The sequence below is a fragment of the Peromyscus leucopus genome, chromosome 9 (assembly GCF_004664715.2).
Source record: "Peromyscus leucopus breed LL Stock chromosome 9, UCI_PerLeu_2.1, whole genome shotgun sequence".
In the NCBI taxonomy this organism is placed as follows: domain Eukaryota; kingdom Metazoa; phylum Chordata; class Mammalia; order Rodentia; family Cricetidae; genus Peromyscus; species Peromyscus leucopus.
In genome coordinates, this window is record NC_051070.1 from 108,793,623 (window position 1) to 108,804,584 (window position 10,962).

Below are 10,962 nucleotides of genomic sequence, written 5' to 3' on the forward strand. Positions count from 1 at the left end.
GGTGCCGGCTGCTGGGCGCCCTTCTCGGGCTCCGACTACAGAAACCACTGCTGCTGCAGCTTCCCTGGCGCTTCTGGATTTAGGGCTCAGAGCGCAGCCGCTGTCCCTAGGCCACTGTAGAGCTCCGCACGTGCCGCTTCCTCTTCTGCCCCGGGGTCTGTCCAGAGAGGCTTCTCACCTGCTGCTTTGCGACCTCCCACTACACCGCATAGGCAAAAAGATCTCTTAAGTTTGAGGCAAGCCTGGTATTCAGAGGTAGTTCCAGGCAGCCAAGACTACATAGAGAAATTCTGTCTCTCTAAACCAAAAATAACAAAAAAGAAATGAAGAAGGAAAGTAGAAAGAAAGACAGAGAGACAGGAAGAAATAAAATGAAAGTGAAGAGAGAGAAAGAAAAATGAAAGAAGAAAGGAAGGAAGAAAAGAAGGAAGGAAGAAAGAGAGAGGAAGGAAGAAAGAAAGAAAGAAAGAAAGAAAGAAAGAAAGAAAGAAAGAAAGAAAGAAAGAAAGAAAGAAAGAAAGAAAGAAAGAAAGAAAAAGAAAGAGTTGACTTCAGCCAGGAGTGGAGGACATCCCCAGCCCTTCTGGAAGTCAGTGGCAGCCTGCCTTCCAGTGTCTGATAAGGACACGGCTGCCCCTGGCCCTGAACTTCCAGCCCCATTGGCATCTTTTCTTTGGGCACTAAGCTAAGGAAGCAGGTGGCAAAGTGACCATCTCCTGATCATGTGCAGGGATCCTGCTGCCTAAGCACACTCTCAGAGCCTGTATATCTCCTGGTCTTTACTCCTGTTGCAGAGAACTGGATTGAGCTGAATTGACTTCTGGTGACCTGCTGGTCTGAGGCAGGCACTGTCATTCCAGAGACAGTGCTCCTTGGCCATCCCCCTAGGGTATATACATGGGAAGGAAAATGATGAGCCAAGTTCAGCCAGGAGGTACGTGGTAGGGCTGGACCTCAGATTCCAAGTCTTCAATCCTGGTTCAGTCATGTTCCCTCCACTCTGTGAATCCAGCTCTCTGATCTCTGTTCAGGATGGTTTCAGGCATTTCCAAGTACATCATCATCATATATCCAATGAATATATAAGAACTAAGCTCTTCAAGCTATTACATAACGTTAACATAGACCCCAAACCACACAAGTAGCCCCTGATTTTAATTCAGGTGAATTCTACATTATTTTTCTCACATATTGTATGACAAGAGGTCACCATTCCTGTCCTTGGCTCCTTGTCCTGTCAACTGCTGAATGGAAGAACTTCGTATCGTTTGGACAGATGCATGCTTGTACACAGTGTCAGACAAATGCCATGCCCTCCGCAGGAGCTCCTGGGAATGTTAACTAGGAGTCTGCTTGTAACCATACCTGCAGGGGCTCAGGACGGTTGTTCAGCCTGGTCAGTGTCCATTCCACCTCACTCTGTATCTGCAGAGGAGGCTAACCTGAGCCTGCTCCTCCCTCTGTCTAGGCCGAGAGAGGCCAGGACACAGTCCTGGTTTCCTACTCCTCAGTTAGGCTGGATTTGCCACTGATGAACTCATGTAAACATATTACTGTTATTTATTTGTTATGTCTGAGAGACATACAGTGTTAGTTGTTATTTTACTTTGAAAACAGAAGCTGTAGAACCAAGAAAACCAGCTTCAGAGCATTCCTGGAAAAGCACCTAGGATGTGAGTCCAGTGAGGGATGGCTAGTCCCTGCCTAGGCACTGTCTATTTGCCTTTAACTGCCTTAAAAGCAAAGGAAATAGAAACTTGTAGTTTCCTAGTAAACTGAGTCCCTTTTAAAGGGCTCTGTAGCCTGTGGCTCCCAGTTGAAGACTGTACATCATCTTCAGCACTCTTGAGGAAGAAGAGGAGTGGTTCCTCTAAAGTCTTTTATGGTCAGAGGTCTTGGGCAGGATCTCTTACTTAGATCTTGTCTACTCCTAGTCCTATAAGAAGTCTGGGCATTGGGAAGTATAGCAAGGTACTCATCAGGAGTATAAGTGTCTGAACTCCATTCTAATTTGAACTCTGAAAGGAGTTGGGGTATCATCTGTGGTTCAATAGTATTAAATTGCTCATGTTGATGAATAGAGGGATACTGAGGAAGGAATGAGACATTCTTGGACTCTGTTTGGATAGTATAGCTAAGTTCCCAACTTGGGATGTACTATGGCCCTTCCAGTGAAGCTAAGAGAACTCTGTCTTTGGAAGGAGGAGTTACTGAATAGATTCTGCTATGTTTCAAGAGAGGCTCCTGGAAAGTGAACCTGGGCTTCTGATCAGTTAATGGAGAATGAATTAGCAGGGTGGCAAAAGCTCTTCCTGATGACATCAGCAGTCCCTTCTCTGGAAATTCTATTGTATCCTGGAGAGCTCTTGGCATCCCCTGTGATCTCACAGTGTTGTAACACTCCAGCTGGCTTAGAGCATCCCTTCAGTGCCTATAGGGTACATCATTAGACATGCAGTCAAGACTGAGGAGTCTACTTGGAAGACAGAATGGAGAATGACTGGAGACCAGAGACGGGGAGAAGGAAGCTGGCCTTCAGTCTAAGAGTAAAACAAGAACAAAAAAAAATGGTTCTGTAGAAGGCACAGTGAGTGGTGGGCAGGAGATGGGGAGCTTCCTGGAGAAGGTGGGCTTGAGGTGGGCCTTTCAGGGGGCAGAGGAGCTGGAGCACAACACCTGAGTGCTTGTGCATTGTGCCATTTTTCTCCTGGCTGCTGAAACCACAGGCAGGCTTGGGGCTCTGGACCATATTGCATCCTGTGCCTCTGTGAATATGCCTGAAGTGGTGGTCTTTGTTCTGCTGAAGAATGTGTAGGGACACAGAGGACACCCCTGACCGCTTACATAGCCACATCTGTACAGAGTGACTGGAAAGCTAAGATCCACAGAGTGGTGATCTCAGCCTGGCCCAATATGTTTGGGTTGTCACTTGGTTCCAGACATGATCTTTCTGTTTTGTCCTCAGGCTGGTCTGTCCATCCTCTATGCCTTGTCACTATGCAAGTTCACTTGAGTTCATCTCCCCTCAGAGACTGCAATGGAGTCATCATCCCACCCAACCCTCCTCACCAAGAAACAGGTGAAGAAGGCAATGGAGAGGCTGATCATAGTGGTCTATGCTAGAAGCATTTGGCTCTGATTCTTGAGTTGGGGGCCAGGTTTGTGGCAGAAATGTGGGGAAGAAGGGAGGAAATGTCACTACCTATTGTTCTGGATCTAGCTCTATGAAGCACCCTCTCTGGCAATATTAAAAAGGGTCCTTTATGAAAAGTTCAAGGAAAAGAGGCTTCAGGTTTGTGTAGTCCTTGATTAGGGTGATTCTGCAGCAAAGTGGCCACCTGATCTTGGCTCCAGGTCAGATGAGGGACAATATAGAGACCTCAGACAGTTAGGCAGGGATTCCAGACAGGTCTTCTGGGCTCCAGGACCCTCACCTTGATGCTAAATTCAGGGGAAATTGGAGCTTGAATTCACTTCCTTCCACATTTTAGTGTGCCTTATTTTTGGTACCGAGAATGGAAACAGGCCCTTCCATGTTCTCTATTACAGAGCCATACCTCCAATCTGATTTGACAGTTCTTTTCTGTTCCTTTTTGAAAATTTCTTTTCTCTTTCTTATTTTTACAAAATTTTATTCTGTATATGAGCACATGTGGAGGTCAGAAGACAACTTTGTTCAGTCTCATTTTTTTCACTTCACGTTTAAGAAAATTCTGGGGATTGAACTTATGTGTCCAGATGTGTGCAACAAGTCTTTACCTGCTGAGTCATTTCATAAGCTCCTGACTTGCATTTGTATATTATTTTAATTTTTGTTTTTTCCTTTTTTAATATTTATTTCATTTTTATGTATTTGTGTGTTTTTCCTGCAGGTATGTTTGATCTATGCATGTGTTCCTCGTGCCTGAGGAGGCAGGAAGAGTGTGTTTGAACCTCAGTATGGTGACTGGGACTTAAAGCCTCATCCTCTGCAGTAGAAGTCAGTGCTCCTAACTGCTGATCCAACTCTCCAACTCACTTTTCTTTCTCTCTCTCTCTCTCTCTCTCTCTCTCTCTCTCTCTCTCTCTCTCTCTTTCTCTCTCTCTTTCTCTCTCTCTCTCTTTCTCTCTCTCTCTCTCTCTGTCTCTCTCTCTTTCTCTCTCTCTCTTTCTCTCTCTCTCTCTCTCTTTCTCTCTCTCTCTCTTTCTCTCTCTCTCTTTCTCTCTCTCTCTCTTTCTCTCTCTCTCTTTCTCTCTTTCTCTCTCTTTCTCTCTCTTTCTCTCTCTCTCTCTTTCTTTCTTTCTTTCTTTCTTTCTTTCTTTCTTTCTTTCTTTCTTTCTTTCTTTGTTTTTGGAGATAGTGTCTTATATGTAGCTGTGGCTGTCCTGGAACTCACTCTATAGACCAAGCAAGCCTCAAACTCACAGACATTTACCTACCTCTCCCTTCTGAGTGCTGACATCAAGGCATGGGCCACCATGTCCTACTTTTGACTTGCATATTTAAAGTGCACTAGACAACAAATCAAACCTCACCCTGCTTCCATCTTCCTGGGGAGACAGACAGCAAGCAAAATGAAACACACCCAGCTTATATAGAGGCTCCAGTGTCAGAAGGGCTAAAGATGCTCAGATCAGCTCCAGCCCACAATGACACCAGTGCTGTGATACTTCAGCATTGTCATAGCCGTGGTCATGGGTCTCAAGACAATTCTAGAATAAGAGAAGATCTTGGGATGAGGTAAGAATTGACCAAGATTTTATACAGAGCAGTGATGACCAGAATGTGTTTTCCTAAAGCATGAACACAGACATCCAGCTCTGGATGACTCCCAGGGCGTGCAGAGTGGTGACTAGAACTTGAGACTTGAATATTCTGGTCTAGATCCATTTCTGCTGGGCTATTGGATTGAGTGTCAAACTTGAAAATTCATTTGTCTACCAGGTAGTATTTTATAGATGTTTGAATGGGTTGTAAGACAGTGAAGGAGATATGGGTAATTTTGTTGTTGTTTAAACTGTGGTGTGTGTGTGTGTGTGTGTGTGTGTGTGTGTGTGTGTGATTTGTGTGATATGTGTTTGTGTGTGATATGTATGCATTTGTTTTTATGTGAGTGTGAGCATGGGTGTTGTGGTCAGTGGATGGCCTCAGGTATTGCTTCTTACCTTCTACCAAGAGACTGGGCCTCTTTGGAATGTATTTTTAGTCTGTATAGGGAGAGGTGTGAGCATGCCATTGCTTGCATGTGGAGATCAAAGGAGAACCTTGGGAATCTATCCTCTCCTTCCAACTTTACATGAGTTCCAAGGAACAGGCTTCAGGGCAAATTCTTTCACCAGTTGACCATCCAAGTTGCTCCTCTTTATTGTGTTTGCCACTGTGTGTGCCTGGAAAATTGGGTTGTGTTTTTATTGGTTCTCTTGTCTCTGTCTCCCAGCTCACCATAGGAACACTAGGATTAGAGATACAACAGCTTCCACACTCAGCTTTACATGGGTTCTGGGTTTCAAATGTAGGATTCACTCTTGTGTGGAAAGCACATTACCAGTGATCCATTTTCCCAGCCTGGCTTCTTTGCTCATCTGCTCTTTCTTCTTCTGATCCTCCTCCTCCTCCTCCTCCTCCTTCACCTCCTCTTCCATCACCTGTCCTCCTCCTCTTCTACCTCCTCCTCCTCATTCTCATTCTCCTCATCTCCTTCATCCTCCTCCTTGTCCTCCTCCTCCTAATCTTGTACAGTTTTTCAAGACAGTTTTTCTGTGTTGCCCTGGCTGTACTGAAAATTGCTCTATAGATCAGGCTAGCCTCCAATTCACAGAGATCGTCCTGCCTCTGCCTCCTGAGTACTGGGATCAAATGTGTGCACAACCATTACACAGAAAAACAAAATAAACAAAATTTAATTTTTTGTTTAAAAATTTATTTTTTATGTGTATTGGCATTTTGCCTGCATATATATCTGTGTGGAGCTGTCAGATATCCAGGAACTGGAATTAAAGACAGTATTGAGCTCCAATGTGGGAGGTGTGGATTGAATTTAATGAGCTGCATATTATCTTCCGGCAGTAATTACTGTAGGCTCCATACTAGGAAGTTGTTTATTTTTTTATTTTATTAAATTTTCTATTCATTTTATATACCAACCACAGATTACTCCCATCCTCCATCCTCCTGCCCCACAGCCTTCCCCCCAACAACTCACCTTCCATTCCCACCTCCTCCAAGGCAAAGTCTCCCATGGGGAGTCAGCAGAGCCTGATACGTTCAGTTGAGTTAGGTTTAAGCCCCTCCTCCCTGCACCAAGGCTGCATAAAGTGTCCCACCATAGGCACTGGGCTCCAAAGAGCCCATTCATGCACCAGGGATGGATCCTGATCACACTGCCTGGGGGCCCACCAGACAGTTCAAGGTAAACGACTGTCTCTCATATCCAGAGAGCCTAGTCCAGTAGCATGAGGGTTCCACAGGTATTGGTTCACAGTTCCTGTGTTTCCACTAGTTTGGCTGTCAGTCTCCATACATTTTCTCACCATGATCTCAATGTCCCTTGCTCATAGAATCTCTCTTCTCTCTCATCGATTGGACTCCCAGAGCTTGGCTTGGCCCTCAGCTGTGGATCTTTTCATTGCTCCCATCAGTCACTGGGTGAAAGCTCATGAGGGTCCTCAGCTATTGGTACACAGTTCATGTGTTTCCACTAGCTTGACTGATTATCTCTGTACTTTCTCCCATCAGGAACTAGATGTCCCTGGCTCATAAAAACTGCCCTTCCCATTATCATTAAGTCTATCACTTCTTGGTAATAAGGAGATGCAGGTACTTGTGGAGAATCATACCTCACATACATTTCTACCATACTATTACCTTCTGGACATATACTTTAGTAGGAGATGAACACTCACTATCCTACATGGAAGTACTTAGGCATTTCCAAACATTCAGAGAATTCAAGGGTGCTGAAGGAATTCCCTTGAGTCCCAGGAGAGATTCCTGGAATGGGAAACCTGACTTCTGGCGAGTTATGAGGAGAGCTGGTTAGCAAGGACGCAATGTCAGTTCCCCATGACATCAGGGGGTCTCTTCCCTGGACATTCTATTGTATCCTGGAAACTTAGAATGTTTTCTGATGTCATCTGTGTTGTAGCGCCACCAACCGCCTTTGGGGAATTGCTTCAGTGCCCTTACAGTTCAGGCATGAACATGTTGGGAAGACTCAGGAGTCTGTTGGGTAGAGAGAATAGAGAGGGAAAAGAGACCAGAGAGAGGCAGACACAAGCTGACCTTCAGCCTCCATTTAAAACAACAAGAAAGAAATGGTCCAGAAGATGGTACAGTAAGTTCTGGGCAGGAAATTGGCATCTTCCTGAAGGACATGGGTGTGGTGAATCTTCCAGTAACAGGACACAGGAGGTAGGAGTCTCTGGGCACCAACTGGACTTCCCTGCTTGTCATGGCTCCTGAAATTCAAGGATTCTAGAAATAATTTGTCTGTCCCAGAAGTCAGGAGCATGTAAGGCCAAAGCTAGTGTGCTGGGAGCTCTTGGCTTTCAATCCTACAGGAGGGTAGGGGTTGAGAGGGGACAAAAAGGCCAGCATTGGGGTAGGAGGTTCAAGTGAACTGCGCCCAGCAGAAAGCAGGTCATCAATGTACTTCAACCTCTGTGGCTTCATTTGTTTACTGCCCACCAGCTCTGTCGACCCTCCATTGTCACTGAGGAGTCTTAGTGAGGATGGTAGCCATATTCTGCCCCTGTGTGGATTCTCCATTTTTGCCATGTGCTTAGAGTGACCTGTCAGGTTATTTATGCATCTTTAATGACCTGAGTACTTATGGACTGTGTCAATTTTATCTTGGCTTTGATAGCAACAGACAAGTGAACCCTGAAACCAAGTTGAATGCAGAGTCCAGTGCTATTAATAAACCTGAGGAGGCTCTCTCCTTAGTTACCTGAAGCATGTGTTAAAGGAGCAGAGGAAATCAGGTGGCTGAGACACCTCTCTCCCATCAGAGAGATGGGAGACCTGAGACCCCTGGCAGGGGCATCTCAATCCAGGGCAAAATTCCTTGGGGTGTCATTGAATTCCTTGCTTACATCCTTTCTCAAACACTTTCTTAGGTCTCAGGGTGACCTGTTCATTCTCTATGTCTTGTCACAATGCAATTTCACTTGTGTTCATCCACCAAAGGGGCATCCAAGGAGCCACCACCCACTCCAACCAGCCTCACAAAGAGGCAAGTGAAGAAGAAGGTGAAGAGTCTGACCACTCAGCCCCAGGTGATGACAGCCCAAAGGAATCATCTGAGAGATCGCCTCATCTTAGTATCTGAAGGATCCTTGGACAACAGGTATTTACTGTTTCATAATACATGGTTACTGTCTTGGTTTCACAATTTCACCCTTAGTTCAAATGTCTAAAATATTGGCGTCTGGGAGGCTCGGTGCTCCTTCAGGGTGTCCCATTGTCCAACACAATTTCTCTAAATGCTTCCCTGAAGCAAAACCTGGCACATGGGCAGGAGTGAGATGGGGACATAGACTGTTCTACTTCCTCCAAATGAAAACCAGAGCCTGTGGCCTGAATCACATAACTCAGGAATTGAAGCAGTAGTGTGTGAGTTCCCAGCATGAAATTGGAGAGATCCTGTCAAGTGGTGGCTAGTGTGAGAATGCTGTAATTTGTATTACTTGCCTGGCAAGATATTGTGTGCTGGATGATCCTAGTAGCAGCTGCAGAGGCCTGGTCCCACATCTTAAAATGTGGCAGCAAGGCCTGGTACTGATGTCTGCTGCTCTTGGTCCTCTCTGAGATGATACAATGGCATGTATGAATTTGGCATCTCACTGAGAACATTCTATCCCCTTCCCTCTCTCAGTCTCTGTTTTTCTTTTGCTTCTATCTCTCTCTATCTCTCTGATTCTCTCTCTTTCTGTCTCTGTGTCTCTCTCTCATCCCTCTATCTTGTCTGTGTTTGTGTGTTTTTCATATGTGTCCCTCTTCACCCTGCAATCGGGGGTCTGTGGTTGACCATGAAGAGTTGCTTATCTCAGTATCTAGATGTGCTCTCTATTGTGGACTAAGAGCCCCATTTTGGGCAGCATAGCCCTTTGCCAGTCTGTTTATCTTGCTGCCAATGTGGAATGCCTTAGGGGAATTTATGAAGCTATCATGATATTGCATCCCATCCTCAGAAATGCTCATGATGTGATTTTTAGCCTCCATGTCAATATAGGCACTCTGGAATGAGAATCTCTTATTTGAAAACAGAAGAAACATCACAATTTCTAGTGGGTCATGACCTGTGATAGACTGTGGGAACTCCATAGCAAGCTAGCTGGCATGACTCCTGAGGGAGCTCATTCAGTCCCAGCTGCATTCTTCTTAACACCCTGCCCTTGTTGGCTTGTGGCCAGAAGTGCAAGTGTAAGAAGCAGCTGGAGGTCCATAGGAGCTCGAGTACATAGGATCCAGGAAGGGGCATCTCATGGGTTGAAATAGTACAGAACACACCCTACACTCATGTGCTATGTGACCTGTATTCATAGAATTCTTTGCTTCTGAGTCCAGGCCCTACCACAGTCCAAATCCTTTCTATGAAAAGCTCAAGATGGAACATCAGCAGGTCATGTCAGACCTGCAGAATTTCGAGAATGAGAATTGGGAGGCCTCACAGAAGCTCAGTGAGCTGACCAAAGAGAAAGTCTTCCTTTGGTAAGTGCTTATCTTGGCAGGGATCCTATCCCAACAGTTGTACAATAGCCAACTCCAATTTTCTTTGTCTCTGAACTGCAGGGTCTGTAGATCTACTTCTAGTTTTTCTGCTTCTTAGCCAGCAGCATTAAAGTAGATTTGGACTTATGTCTCTTTACTCAGTTTTGCTAAGGTTTAAAGAGACTATTAGCTCTTCCAAGCACCATATTGTCATTCAGTAGCCTCCAGATCAGTGGTTATTAACGTTCCTAATGCTGTGATTCTTTAATACATTGCTACATTGTTTTGATGACCCCAAACCATAAAATTATTTTGTAGCATTGTCTTAAGTTTATTTTGCTACTGTTAATAATTTTAATGTAAATGTCTACATAGGACATCTAATATGTGTCCCTTGTGAAAGGCTCCTTAAATCCCAAAGGGTTCACAACCCACACACTGAGAACCACTGGTTCAGAAGAGCAATTGGCATCACAAGAGGGTTTTCAGGCAGGAGCTGACTGCTATGGGATCTATGCACCCTTTAGGTCTCCTACTTCCCCAAGTGTACTTGCACATTACCTGCTGGTGTTTCCTCATGACAGCGGAATGATTAGGACAGGTGGAGTACTCCTCTAGTTTATGGAAGTGCATGAATTTCTGTTATTTGGGGGGTGGAGTCAGAAATAGTTTGATTCTTGCAGGAAATAACTGTTCTCTGCATTTGGCCTTGAGTGCCACTGTCATTGCTGTTGAAGGTTCTTGTTTACATCTTCCTGTGAACCTGGGATAGGGCTGGGTTGTTGAAGCATAGTGATGTGGGTGACCAGAGGTGGCTGACATGGTCTTACTATTTGGAGTGTGTTTCCAGTGATCTGCAGAGCCGGCTCCTGATGGAGCAGACACAGCTCAAAAAGAAATTGGATATGCTGAGGCAAGAGAAGGAGAACCTACTGGAGGATTGGATCCTGCTGAAGCACCACTCCGATGACTTGCAAGTGCTCAGTAAGAATCAATAGGAGACCAGTGAACTCCAGAACCAGCAACAGCAGGTAGGACAGGCAGCTGGGTCACAGTTAGGTCAGCACCATTTACTTATGTAACCTTACCAAGTCTACCCATCCAGACACCTGTACTCTATCTCATCACTTTCCTCCTCCATTCACCCATCCATCCACCCACTTCATGACATAAAATTGTTCATTCTGTGTCTGTGCATTAGTATTTCTGGGAAGTGAGTCTCCTCTGAGAATCTTGGTCATTGGCATGCAATCCCTGATACTCTTCTTGAA

At 45.1% G+C, this 10,962-nt stretch overlaps 1 protein-coding gene across 1 annotated transcript; it reads left to right on the top strand.

Annotated features, from left to right (window-relative positions):
- The first annotated feature begins 9,550 nt into the window (after positions 1 to 9,550).
- Positions 9,551 to 10,716, top strand: LOC119088597 (disks large homolog 5-like). The gene is made up of 2 exons (XM_037208830.1): positions 9,551 to 9,691; positions 10,542 to 10,716. The coding sequence occupies exons 1-2, from the start codon at positions 9,588 to 9,590 to the stop codon at positions 10,687 to 10,689; spliced, it is 252 nt and encodes an 83-aa protein (XP_037064725.1). The 5' UTR covers positions 9,551 to 9,587; the 3' UTR covers positions 10,690 to 10,716.
- Positions 10,717 to 10,962: the final 246 nt, after the last annotated feature.

Bases quoted from the DNA above. Each gene is read 5' to 3' on its own strand.
- LOC119088597 (XM_037208830.1), top strand. From the start codon at position 9,588: ATGGAACATCAGCAGGTCATGTCAGACCTGCAGAATTTCGAGAATGAG. The intron at 9,692-10,541 runs GTAAGTGCTTAT...GTGTGTTTCCAG, and splicing joins AAAGAGAAAGTCTTCCTTTG to TGATCTGCAGAGCCGGCTCC.